The sequence below is a fragment of the Bombina bombina genome, chromosome 6, assembly GCF_027579735.1.
Source record: "Bombina bombina isolate aBomBom1 chromosome 6, aBomBom1.pri, whole genome shotgun sequence".
Taxonomy (NCBI): domain Eukaryota; kingdom Metazoa; phylum Chordata; class Amphibia; order Anura; family Bombinatoridae; genus Bombina; species Bombina bombina.
Window position 1 is genome coordinate 40352219 of NC_069504.1, and position 14778 is coordinate 40366996.

A 14778-nucleotide genomic window follows, 5' to 3' on the forward strand; every position below is an offset into this window, starting at 1 on the left:
AGGCTTGCTCCGTGACCTCACTGGCCAAGGATGGGGCCCTACCAACACTGCCAGTAAGCTGTGGTAACTACACTACCATTTATTTAAATAGCTGCTATAGATTACCAATTACTATTGCTTTATGTACTAGGGCAGTTATAGCTAAGCTTGGCACCCCTGATGTTTCAGAACTACATTTCCCATGATGCTCAACTAGAATGCAGAGTGCCTAAGCATTATGGGAAATGTAGTTCCAAAACATCTGGGGGTGCCAAGGGTAAAGATCACTGTCCTAGGGGTGCCAAGGTTAGCCATCACTGTTCTAGGGTAACAAACCTTTTCACTGCTGAGTCATTTTCACATCTGTGCTAAAGCCTTTTTGTTAGGTGGTTTTGTTTTTTTGGGAGGTACCCACATAAATTGATCCTCCCTTTCTTTTTAGATTATAACTTCAGTTTTCAGAAATATCACATGGGAAACCTTTCCACCTTTATGAAATGCAAAAAAAATAATACAAACAAATATCTAAATATCCTGCACGAACAATAAAAAGTTATAAGGAATGGGTTTTTTTGTTTTTTAATGCAAATATAACTTTTCATTGTGTTTTGAATGTTTTATGTTTTTTTATTTATTTTATTAAAATATTAACTATTCATGTGCTGCTTTCCTTTTTTTTTGTAAAATATTTACATATAACTATAAATGCAGCCATTATTATTAAATGATTTTTTTTTTTTTTTTTTGAGAACTAGATTTAAGTGATCCTCTAGCTAGACTAAAGCTGTCACTGTTTGTTTGTTTTTGATTAATTTTCTATGGTGTACAAAGTAAATAGCTGCACAGTCATTATTTCCTATATATTTTACACATATTTTATTGTCCCATATTTAGCGTCAGTTAAACTGCACAATTTTAGAATTTTATACCTTGTTCAATTAAAATCAACCCCTTAACTGCTGAGCCATTTCTACCCCTGTGATTAACAGTTTTTCAGTTTGGGTTTTATGCCCCTTAAAAAGGACACTATATAAAGTCAAAATTAAACTCTTTGATTTATGTAGCCATGCAATTAAAAAAAACTTTCCAATTTACTTCTATTATCAAAATGAGCACAGTAATTTTATATGCACACTTTCTAAGGTACCATCTCCTACTGAACATGTGCAAGAGTTCACAGTATATGCTTTTATGTTTATGATTGGCTTATGGCTGTCACATGACACAGGGAAGGGAAAATGGAAGTTATGTTGAAATGTATCATCTTGAATTTCAAATGAGTAGGTTTTTTTTTCTAAGTGTTACTGAGATGTCTTTTTATTATGTATTTATTTATTGATTGATTTATTTAATGGCTCGTTAAGGGCAATAAAATGTGTGTATAAAAAAGTAAATAATTACATTTGTTTTTTCAAGAATTTGTTTCACCACTGTCATATCGAAGAGCTAAACATACAATGTATGCACCAAAGTATGTGGACACCTGACTATCACACCTATATGAGCTTGTTGGACAAATCCCATCCCAAAACCATGGGCATTTATATTGCGCCCCCCTTTATAAAAGCCACAACTCTTCTGGGAACATTTTCCACAAGATTTAATGAGTTTCTTTGGGAATTTGTTCCCTTTTAGTTAAAAGAGCATTGTAAGATCATGCACTGATGTTGGAACGAGAAGGTCTGGCTTGAAATCAGTGTTTCAATTCAACCCAGAGGTGTTCAGTGGGGCTTAGGTCAGGGCTCTGTGCAGACCACTCGAGTTCTTTCACATCAAACTTGTCAAACAATGTCTTCATGGACCTTTGTGCAAGGAGAGGGCCTTCCCCAACCTATTGTCTAAAATGTCTTTGTATCCTATGGCGTTAAGATGACCCTTCACTGAAACTAAGAAGCCTAGCCCAAACCCTGAAAACACCGCCAGACCATTATCCCTCCTCTTCTAAATTTTACAGTAGGCACTATGCATTCTAGTAGGTAGCATTCTCTTGCAGTGCGACACACAGATTTGTCCATCGGACTGCTAGATAATGAAGCGTGATTCATCACTCCAGAGAACACATTTACACTGCTCCAGTGGCGGCGTGTTTTGTACCACTCCAGCCGACGCTCGGCAATGAGCATTTTGATGTGAGGCTTGTGTACAGTTGCTTGGCCATGGAAACCCATTTCATGAACCTTTTTCAACAGTCTTTCTACTGATGTTTCTGAAAATCGTTTTGAACTCTGTAGTGAGTAAAGATGTGCATTTGTTTTGTTAAGAATGCAAATTCGTAACGAAAATCGGATATTCATTTAATTTTAAAGAAGCAAATATCTGAATAATTGCACCAACGAAATTTAAAAAAACAAAAATGGAAAAAAGTCTTACAAAATTTGTCAGCAGAGTTAAATACTTACCTTTATCGTGTTGGAGATCCACTAAAGTTCCTTTAGTGCAGGCTCTGGGAGCCGCTGCACTAAGCCTCCTATTATCGCGGCCAGGGCTCTGTGAATAAGAGGAGCGTGTTAGCGCAGCTCTCCAGTGCGCTAAATGTGAGTATAAGCTACAGGTTGATTTTTTTTCACCTGTAGCTTAGGAACATTTACATTTGTTAAACATAAGCAAATGTAAATGTTCTACAAATATTCAGTATTCATTTAGTTTAAACCAAATAGTGCAGCCAACGAATATTTAGGGAAACTATTTTCCCCGAATATTCATTACGAAAGATTTGGATGAACCAGTAGTGTGTGATGGCGCTTTGTGGCTGGGCTGTTGTTGCTTCTAGATACTTTCACTTCATAATTCAGTTACAGTTGACCAGGGCAGAAATTAGCGCAAACTGTCTTGTGGCAAAGGGTGCTTCCTATGGCGGTCCCACGTTTAAATTCACTGAGCTCTTAATTAAAACCCATTGCACTGCCAATGTTTTGTCTATGGAGATTTCCTGGCTATGTGTGGGATTGAAAATAGTAGGGCTGTCCACATACCTTTGACTATATAGTGCCTAAAATCTAGATGGCTGCTGAGTGTGATATCTCGCCTAAATAATGATTACTAGGAATGTTTTTTGTTTTTAGATTTTAAAGAAGAAGATTCACCAGAACCCCAAATACCAGCATATCAAAACAAGACTCGATACAGGTAAGTGTTTGTATGTATGTTGGGTAGCATCCCAAAACCCATAAATAGGCCAGGATTTTCCTACTTTAGTCCAGGTTGTACAAATAAAATGACTATCTATACTATAATAACATCTGTCGGTGTTGCCAGTTGCGCACGCATCCTCAAAGCGTAGGCAAAACCGAAGCCTTAAAAAAACAAACAAACAAAAAAAAAACACGCAACCGCTCGCACAAATAATCGGAAAAACACGTAACCGCTCGCATGAATTATTAACAAACGACTAAACCGCAAACCCCACATAGCAAAATAATAAAGTAATTAACCCCTAATCCACAAATAACAACATAATTAAAATATTAACCCCTTAACTGCCAACCCCTCACATCGCAATAAACCTAATTAACCTATTAACCCCTAAACCGACAAACCCCCACATTGCAATAAACCTAATTAACTCCTAAATCGCCAACCCCCACACAGCGCAAATAACTAATTTTAATTACTAAGCCCCCTAACCTAACACCCCCTAAATTCACCCCAATACTAAGTTACACTTAAATAAAACCTAACATTAAATTACAAAAAAATAATCTAAAATTACAAAAAATAAAAAAACTCTAAAATTACAGAAAAATGATCAAACAAAATGATAAAAAATAAACCAAATCCCTATGAAATTAAAAAAGCCCCCCCAAAATAAAAACACATCTAAACTACCAATACCCCTTAAAAGGGCCTTTTGTAGGGCATTGCCCTAAGTTAAACAGCTCTTTTACATTTAAAAATTATTAAAAAAAAACACCCACCAAACCCCCCAAAATAAAAAAAATAACACTAAAAAAACCTAAAGTACCCATTGCCCCTAAAGGGGCATTTGTATGGGCATTGCCCTTAAAATGGCAATCGGCTCTTTTCCAGCCCATTAAATCCCTAATCTTAAAAAAAATAAAAATAAAAAAAAATCCAAACACTAAGACCCAAATAGGTACTCACCGTTCTTGAAGTTCGGTGGAGAAGGTCTTCTTCCAGGCGGCTCCATAATTTTCTATCTTCATCCGGAGTGAAGGCAGAACAAAGCTGGCTTCCCCGATGCGGCAGTCCTCAGCGGCGTGGAGGCTCCTCTTCATGCGATTGGCCGTCGCACACTGAAGATTGAATGCAAGGTACCCCATATTTATTGGGGTACCTTGCATTCCTATTGGCTGAAATTTTGAAATCAGCCAATAGGCGGAGAGCTACTGAAATCTTATTGGCTGATTTGAACAGCCAATAGAATTTCAGTAGCTCGAATCCTGTTGGCTGATTTCATAATTTCAGCCAATAGGAATGCAAGGTACCCCAAATTGATTGCAGTACCTTGCATTCATTCTTTAGTGTACGACGGACATCGGATGAAGAGGAGCCTCCATGCCGTTGAGGACCGCCGCTGAGGATCCACAGCTCCGCGCCACCTTCGCTGTTTAACTTAGGGCAATGCCCTACAAAAGTTTAGTATTAGATTGGGGGGGAGGTTATTTTTATAGGGGTATTTAGTTTAGTTTTAATTTTTTTTTATTTTGGATAGCTTGTTTTTTTCTGTAATTTTACATTTCTTTTACAAGATATGACGAGTCCACGGATTTCATTTTACTTGTGGGATTTAACCTCCTGCTAGCAGGAAGTGGCAAAGAGCACCACAGCAGAGCTGTATATATAGCTTCTCCATTCCCCTCCCCCTCCAGTCATTCTCTTTGCCTGTGTTAGTGATAGGAAGAGGTAAAGTGAGGTGTTAGTTTAGATTCTTCAATCAAGCAGTTTTTTATTTTAAAATGGTGCCAGTGAGTACTATTTTTCTCAGGGAGAAATCATCAGTCAGTAACTTCCCAAGAGGAGTGGAGACACCTTATTTTCTGCCCTGATGTTGATGATCTTAGCAAACAGTATCTAAGATCCTGCTGGTTCCCACAGAGCGGTTGAAGGTAGTGTACAGAAAACATCTTCAGTGTGGAGAACCGTGTCATGCTACTAGCAGCATTGAGGTATGTTCAGTCTTTTGTTTCTGGGAGACTTGGTATCAGAACAGGCTGACTTTATTCCCTATCTGGGAAGAGGTAATCAGTAGGCACTATGTGTAAAATGGTGGAACTGAAATTACTATTTCATATTGATGACTATGTTCTTATATGGGTATCAATATGGGCTAGACGCTGGGAGATGCGGTTATGTGTAAGGGCTGTATTATTATTTTAACAGGCCTGAATATAGACAACTACAGTTTTTTTTAACTTGTTTGTCTGTTTTTTTTATGTGTGCATAAGTGAGGGGTACACATGGCTTTTAATGTACTTTGGGAACGGCATATTACTTTGCTTCCCATGTGGTGTTTGACTCGGTTCGTGTTACGCCCATGGTGGGCGGGGCTTAATTTGCGCGCTCAACCGCGCAGTATTCCATCCGATCAGGCAGCAGTCCTAAGCTCCGGTGGGGCCCATGGTCAATTTGTAGACGAAAGACTGCTACTTTTGCAGACTCTGTATACTCTGGGGGCAGGTAGGCGCCTCAGCAGAACTGTGGCGAGGTGCAGGGGCCAAAATTGTTTAAGACCGTTTAAAATTGTTTAAAAGTTGGTTATATCTGTAAAAAGTGATATAAGTATTATATAGCATATCCAAACTAGCTGTGCAATATTATTTATCTACTTTGGACATATTAGGACATTGTTTATTGCTGCAAACATGTTTTTTTTTGAGAGAACAGAAAAATTGTTGCTCTTTTATTATTTAAAGGCGCAGTACACTTTATGTAAAGTTTTTCTGAGTATGTTTTTTGCCTTAAGAGGTCAATAAATAAAGCTAAGAACGACTTTTATTGCTATTGCTAGTCTGTTTAACATGTCTGAACTTGAGGAAATTATTTGTTCTATGTGTTTAGATGCCATTGTGGAACACCCTCTTACTTTTTGTCCCTCATGTACTGAAAGGGCCTTACAATGTAAAACTCAAATTTTATTTAAGGCTAAGGATGATTCTCAGTCTGAGGAGAATCAGGGTATGCCGCCAACTTCTCCCCAAGCATCACAACCTTTAACGCCCACACAAGCGACGCCAGGTTCTTCAACTGCGTCTAATTCATTTACTCTGCAGGATATGGCTGCAGTTATGTCAACTACCCTTACAGAGGTATTATCTAAGTTGCCAGTGTTACAGGGCAAACGTAGCAGGACTGCAGTCAATGTGAATACTGAGTCCTCTGATGCTTTGTTAGCTATTTCCGATGTACCCTCACAGGGATCTGATTTGGGGGTCAGGGAGATTCTGTCTGTGAGGGAACTTTCCGATTCGGGAAGTGTGTTGCCTCAGACAGACTTGGACGTTATGTCCTTTAGATTTAAGCTCAAACACCTCCGCCTGTTACTTCGGGAGGTTTTAGCGACTCTGGATGACTGTGACTCTATTGTGGTGCCACCAGAGAAATTGTGTAAAATGGACAAATACTTAGAGGTACCTGCTTACACGGATGTTTTTCCTGTTCCTAAGAGAATTTTGGAGATTATTAAGAGGGAATGGGACAGACCGGGTATCCCGTTCTCACCTTCTCCTAATTTTAAGAAAATGTATCCCATATCTGACACTGTTCGGGACTCTTGGCAAACAGTCCCTAAGGTGGAGGGAGCTATTTCTACCCTGGCTAAGCGTACAACTATTCCTATTGAGAATAGTTGTGCTTTCAAAGACCCTATGGATAAGAAATTGGAGGGTCTTCTAAAGAAACTGTTTATTCATCAGGGTTTCCTTTTACAACCGACGGCCTGCATTGTACCAGTTACCACTGCGGCGGCCTTCTGGTTTGATGCGTTAGAGTCTCTCAAGACTGAGACTCCTTTAGAGGATATTTTTGATAGAATCAAGGCTCTTAAGCTGGCTAATTCTTTTATTACAGATGCCGCCTTTCAGATTGCCAAATTGGCGGCTAAGAATGCCGGATTTGTCATTTTAGTGCATAGAGCGTTATGGTTAAAATCCTGGTCTGCTGATGTGTCATCTAAGTCAAAGCTTTTGGCTATTCCTTTCAAAGGAAAAACCCTATTCGGGCCTGACTTGAAAGAAATCATTTCTGACATCACAGGAGGTAAGGGTCATCTCCTGCCTCAGGATAAAACAGTTAAACTGAGGGGTAAACAAAATAATTTTCGTTCCTTTCGGAACTTCAAAGGAGTCCCCTCTTCTTCCGTTTAACAGGAAGGGACTTTTGCTCAGGCCAAGCCCGCCTGGAGACCCAACCAGGCTTGGAACAAGGGTAAACATCCCAAGAAGCCCGCTGCTGCTACCAAGACTGCATGAAGGGGCGGCCCCCGATCCGGGACCGGATCTAGTAGGGGGCAGACTTTCTCTCTTTTCCCAGGCTTGGGTAAGAGATGTTCAGGACCCCTGGGCACTGGAAATCGTGGCCCACGGGTATCAACTGGAATTCAAAAATTCTCTCCCAAGGGGGAGGTTTCTTCTTTCATGATTGTCTGTAGACCAGATAAAAAGAGATGCGTTCTTACGTTGTGTAAAAGACCTCTCTACTATGGGAGTATTTCGTCCCGTTCCAATACTGGAACAGGGGCAGGGGTTTTACTCAAATCTTTTCGTGGTCCCCAAAAAAGAGGGCACGTTTCGACCTATTTTAGATCTAAAAAGTCTAAACAAGTTTCTCAGAGTCCCATCCTTCAAGATGGAGACTATTCGAACAATTCTGCCATTGATCCAGGAGGGTCAATATATGACTACTGTGGACTTGAAGGATGCATACCTTCATATTCCTATCCACAAGGATCATCATCAGTTCCTAAGGTTTGCCTTTCTGGACAAACATTTTCAGTTTGTGGCTCTTCCCTTCGGGTTGGCCACAGCACCCAGGATCTTCACGAAGGTTCTAGGGTCACTTCTGGCGGTTCTCAGGCTGCGGGGCATTGCAGTGGCGCCTTATCTGGACGATATTCTGATCCAGGCATCATCTTACCATCTGACAAAGTCGCATACAGACATGGTTCTGTCCTTTCTGAGGACTCACGGGTGGAAGGTGAATCTAGAAAAGAGTTAATTCCACAGACAAGGGTTCCCTTTTTTGGAACTCTAATAGAATCCATATCTATGAAAATTTTCTTGACGGAGGTTAGAAAGTTAAAGATTCTAAATACATGCCAAGCTCTTCAGTCCAACCCTCGGCAATCAGTGGCTCAGTGCATGGAGGTAATTGGATTGATGGTGGCGGCAATGGACATCATTCCGTTTGCTCGTTTTCATCTCAGACCACTACAGCTGAGCAGGCTCAGACAGTGGAATGGAGATTATACAAATTTGTCTCCTCAGATAGATCTGGATCATGAGACGAGACTCTCTTCTTTGGTGGTTGTCGCAGGGTCATCTGTCCCAAGGGACGTGCTTCCGCAGACCCTCATGGGTGATAGTGAAAACGGACGCCAGCCTACTAGATTCGGGTGCAGTCTGGAATTCCCTGAAGGCTCAGGGTGTGTGGACTCAGTCGGAGTCACTCCTTCCAATCAATATTCTGGAATTGAGAGCAATATTCAATGCACTTCAGGCGTGGCCTCAGTTGGCTTCGGCCAAATTCATTCGCTTTCAGTCGGACAACATCACGACTGTGGCTTACATCAATCATCAGGGAGGAACAAGGAGTTCCTTAGCGATGACAGAAGTATACAAGATAATTCGGTGGGCGGAGGCCCACTCTTGTTATCTGTCAGCGATCTACATCCCAGGAGTGGACAACTGGGAAGCGGACTTTTTAAGCAGACAGACGTTTCATCCGGGGGAGTGGGAACTCCTTCCGGAGATCTTTGCCACTCTGATACTCAGATGGGGCAGACCGGAGTTGGATCTGATGGCATCTCGTCAGAATGCCAAGATACGGGTCCAGGTCAAGGGATCCTCGGGCCGAACTGATAGACGCCTTGGTCGTTCAACCTAGCTTATGTGTTTCCACCGTTTGCTCTCCTTCCCCGGTTGATTGCTCGGATCAAACAGGAGAGGGCTTCAGTAATTCTAATCGCGCCTGCGTGGCCTCGCAGGACTTGGTATGCCGATCTAGTGGACATGTCTTCTCTGCCGCCGTGGAAGCTTCCATTGAGGCAGGACCTTCTCATTCAGGGACCTTTCCAACACCCAAATCTAGTTTCTCTGCAACTGACTGCTTGGAAATTGAACGCTTAGTTTTATCTAAGCGGGGGTTCTCTGATTTGGTCATTGATACTTTGATTCAGGCACGTAAGCCTGTTACTAGAAAGATCTACCGTAAGATATGGCGTAAATATCTTTATTGGTGCGAATCCAAGGGCTACTCATGGAGTAGAGTTAGGATTCCCAGGATTTTATCTTTTCTCCAAGAGGGATTGGAGAAGGGGTTATCAGCAAGTTCCTTAAAGGGACAAATTTCTGCTTTGTCGATTTTACTGCACAAACGTTTGGCAGATGTTCCAGACGTTTAGTCTTTTTTGTCAGGCTCTGACCAGAATCAAGCCTGTGTTTAGACCAATTGCTCCACCCTGGAGTTTGAATTTAGTTCTTAATGTTCTTCAAGGGGTTCCGTTTGAACCCATGCATTCCATAGATATTAAGTTGTTATCTTGGAAAGTTTTATTTTTGGTTGCTATTTCTTCTGCTCGTAGAGTTTCTGAGCTTTCAGCTTTACAATGTGACTCGCCTTATCTTATCTTCCATTCTGATAAGGTGCTTTTATGTACCAAACCTGGTTTCCTTCCTAAGGTTGTTTCTAATAAGAATATTAGGAAATTGTGGTTCCTTCATTATGTCCTAATCCTTCGTCTAAGAAGGAGCATCTGTTGCATAACTTGGACGTGGTCCGTGCCCTGAAGTTTTACCTGCAGGCGACTAAAGAATTCCGTCAATCATCTTCATTATTTGTTGTTTTTTCTGGAAAGCGTAGGGGCCAGAAAGCTACGGCTACCTCTTTCTTCTTGGCTGAAGAGTATCATCCGTCTGGCGTACGAGACTGCTGGACAGCAGCCTCCTGAAAGAATTACGGCTCATTCCACTAGGGCTGTGGCTTCCTCATGGGCATTTAAAAACGATGCTTCTGTTGAACAGATTTGCAAGGCTGCAACTTGGTCGTCTCTTCACACTTTTTCCAAATTTTATAAATTTAATACTTTTGCTTCTTCTGAAGCTGGTTTTGGGAGAAAGGTTCTTCAAGCAGTGGTGCCTTCCGTTTAGGTTCCTGTCTTGTCCCTCCCTTTCATCCGTGTCCTGTAGCTTTGGTATTTTATCCCACAAGTAAGGATGAAATCCGTGGACTCATATCTTGCAAAAGAAAAGGAAATTTATGCTTACCTGATAAATGTATTTCTTTTACGATATGACGAGTCCACGGCTCACCCTGTCATCTCCAAGACAGGTATTTATTTTTTGTTAAACTTCAGTCACCTCTGCACCTTTGGCTTTTCCTTTCTCTTCCTAACTTCGGTCGAATGACTGGAGGGGGAGGGGAAGGGAGGAGCTATATATACAGCTCTGCTGTGGTGCTCTTTGCTACTTTCTGTTAGCAGGAGGTTAAATCCCACAAGCAAGGATGAAATATCGTAAAAGAAATAAATTTATCAGGTAAGCATAAATTTCCTTTTTTTATTTTTTGTAATTTTAGCTTTGGGGGTTGTGGTGTGATTTTTTTCTTTTCTTTTTTATTATAGACTTCCCTCTGGGCAGGCTTATCGCCTAGTTCATTAAATAAAGGGATAGTGAACAACAACAAAAAACCCAGAATATTTTTTATTACCCCATCTTTTATAATTCAATAGCATTAAACCATGTTGGGATTATCTCTGGATAAACAAAATTGAAAAAAATATTAAATAAGTTCAGAGTACAGGTAGAAATCCCTTTTATCTAAACTACTTGGGACCGAAAAAGTTTTACATTTCAGTATAGTTTGGATTTTGGAATATTTGCATCTGTAAAATGGGACAGTTGGGAGAAGGGCTGGAACCAAGTGTAAGCAACAATCTTATGTCATTTAGACAATATTTACATGTCATAATATAGCTTATACCTGTACATGTGACCTAAAGGTAGTTGTATATCATTAGTTTTATATACATAGTACCCTCAAATACACCGTACAGTACTGTAATCAGACAATAATATTTGCATGTCATTATACAGCTTATACATGTAATTTAAAGATAGTTATATATAAAATTAGTTTTATATACAGTATCTCACAAAAATGAGTACACCCATCACATTTTAATGTATAAGCTGTATTACAGTACTGTACTATCTGAGGGTAATATGTACAGTATCTCACAAAAGTGAGTACACCCCTCACATTTTTGTAAATATTTTATTATATCTTTCATGTGACAACACTGAAGAAATTACACTTTGCTGCAATGTAAAGTAGTGAGTGTACAGCCTGTATAACAGTGTAAATTTGCTGTCCCCTCAAAATAACTCAACACAGCCATTAATGTCTAAACCGTTGGCAACAAAAGTGAGTACACCCCTAAGTGGAAATGTCCAAAGTGGGCCCAATTAGCCATTTTCCCTCCCCGGTGTCATGTGACTTGTTAGTGTTACAAGGTCTCATGTGTGAATGGGGAGCAGGTGTGTTAAATGTGGTGTTATCGCTCTCACACTCTCTCATACTGGTCACTGGAAGTTCAACATGGCACCTCATGGCAAAGAACTCTCTGAGGATCTGAAAAAATAAATTGTTGCTCTATATAATGATGGCCTAGGCTATAAGAAGATTGCCAAGACCCTGAAACTGAGCTGCAGCACGGTGAGCAAGACCATACAGCGGTTTCACAAACTCAAAAAAGTTGAGTGCATGTGCTCAGTCATATCTAGAGGTTGTCTTTGAGAAATAGATGTATGAGTGCTGCCAGCATTGCTGCAGAGGTTGAAGGGGTGGGGGTCAGCCTGTCAGTGCTCAGACCATACGCCACACACTGCATCAAATTGGTCTGCATGGCTGTCGTCCCAGAAGGGAGCCTCTTCTAAAGATGATGCACAAGAAAGCCCGCAAACAGTTTGCTGAAGACAAGCAGACTAAGGACATGGATTACTGGAACCATGTCCCGTGGTCTGATGAGACCAAGATAAACTTATTTGGTTCAGATGGTGTCAAGCGTGTGTGGCGGCAACCAGGTGAGGAGTACAAAGACAAGTTTGTCTTGCCTACAGTCAATCATGGTGGTGGGAGTGTCATGGTCTGGGCCTGCATGGGTGCTGCCGGCACTGGGAAACTACAGTTCATTGAGGGAACCATGAATGCCAACATGTACTGTGACATACTGAAGCAGAGCATGATCCCCTCACTTTGGAGACTGGGCCGTAGGGCAGTATTCCAACATAACGACCCCAAACACACCTCCAAGACGACCACTGCCTTGCTAAAGAAGCTGAGGGTAAAGGTGATGGACTGGCCAAGCATGACTCCAGACCTAAACCCTATTGAGCATCTGTGGGGCATCCTTAAACGGAAGGTGGGGGAGCGCAAGGTCTCTAACATCCACCAGCTCTGTGATGTCGTCCTGGAGGAGTGGAAGAGGACTACAGTGGCAACCTGTGAAGCTCTGGTGAACTCCATTCCCAAAAGGGTTAAGGCAGTGCTGGGAAATAATGGTGGCCACACAAAATATTGACACTTTGGGCCCAATTTGGACATTTCCACTTAGGGGTGTACTCACTTTTGTTGCCAATGGTTTAGACATTAATGGCTGTGTGTTGAGTTATTTTGAGGGGACAGCAAATTTACACTGTTATACAGGCTGTACACTTGCTACTTTACATTGTAGCAAAGTGTAATTTCTTCAGTGTTGTCACATGAAAGATATAATAAAATATTTACAAAAATGTGAGGGGTGTACTCACTTTTGTGAGATACTGTACATATTACCCTCAGATAGTACAGTACTGTAATACAGCTTATACATGTAACTTAAAGGTAGTTTTATATACATAGTACCCTCAAATACACAGTACAGTAATCAGACAGTAATATTTACAGGTCATTATATACCTTATACATGTAACTAATGGTAGTTTTATAAAATTAGTTTTATATACATAGCACCTTCAGATACACAGTACTGTAATCAGACAGTAATATTTGCATGTCATTATACAGCTTATACTTGTGACCTAAAGGTCGTTTTATATACATACTACCCTTTAGATACACAATACAGTAGTGTAATCAGACATGTGATATCTACATGATGTCATTATACAGCTTATACATGTAACCTAAAGGTAGTTTTATATCATGTTTATACACAGCACCCTCAGACAGACAGTACAGTCATCAGACAGGTAATATTTATATGTTATATAATACAGCTTATACATGTAACCTAAAGGTAGTTTTATATCATGTTTATACACAGCACCCTCAGACAGACAGTACAGTCATTAGACAGGTAATATTTATATGTTATATAATACAGCTTATACATGTAACCTAAAGGTAGTTTTATATCATGTTTATACACAGCACCCTCAGACAGACAGTACAGTCATCAGACAGGTAATATTTATATGTTATATAATACAGCTTATACATGTAACCTAAAGGTAGTTTTATATCATGTTTATACACAGCACCCTCAGACAGACAGTACTGTAATCAGACAGGTAATAGTTATGTTATATAATACAGCTTATACATGTAACCTAAAGGTAGTTTTATATCATGTTTATACACAGCACCCTCAGTCAGACAGTACTGTAATCAGACAGGTAATAGTTATATGTTATATAATACAGCTTATACATGTAACCTAAAGGTAGTTTTATATCATGTTTATACACAGCACCCTCAGACAGACAGTACAGTAATCAGACAGGTAATATTTATATGTTATATAATACAGCTTATACATGTAACCTAAAGGTAGTTTTATATCATGTTTATACATAGCACCCTCAGTCAGACAGTACAGTAATCAGACAGGTAATATTTATATGTTATATAATACAGCTTATACATGTAACCTAAAGGTAGTTTTATATCATGTTTATACACAGCACCCTCATACAGACAGTACTGTAATCAGACAGGTAATAGTTATATGTTATATAATACAGCTTATACATGTAACCTAAAGGTAGTTTTATATCATGTTTATACACAGCACCCTCAGACAGACAGTACTGTAATCAGACAGTAATATTTATATGTTATATAATACAGCTTATACATGTAACCTAAAGGTAGTTTTATATCATGTTTATACAAAGCACCCTCAGACAGACAGTACTGTAATCAGATAGTAATATTTATGTTATATAATACAGCTTATACATGTAATCTAAAGGTAGTTTTATATCATGTTTATACACAGCACCCTCAGACAGACAGTACTGTAATCAGACAGGTAATATTTATATGTTATATAATACAGCTTATACATGTAACCTAAAGGTAGTTTTATATCATGTTTATACACAGCACCCTCAGACAGTACTGTAATCAGACAGTAATATTTATATGTTATATAATACAGCTTATACATGTAACCTAAAGGTAGTTTTATATCATGTTTATACAAAGCACCCTCAGACAGACAGTACAGTACTGTAATCAGACAGTAATATTTATATGTTATATAATACAGCTTATACATGTAACCTAAAGGTAGTTTTATATCATGTTTATACAAAGCACCCTCAGACAGACAGTACAGTA

The 14778-nt window shown here is 39.7% G+C and overlaps 1 protein-coding gene across 1 annotated transcript in view; it reads left to right on the forward strand.

Moving 5' to 3' along the window:
- CEP41 (centrosomal protein 41) overlaps positions 1 to 14778 on the forward strand; it is a 230407-nt gene that overhangs the window by 19939 nt on the left and 195690 nt on the right. Inside the window, exon 2 of the mRNA XM_053716382.1 lies at positions 3042 to 3105. Coding sequence (XP_053572357.1) covers positions 3042 to 3105 — 64 coding nt within the window. The remainder of the gene's footprint in view (positions 1 to 3041; positions 3106 to 14778) is intronic.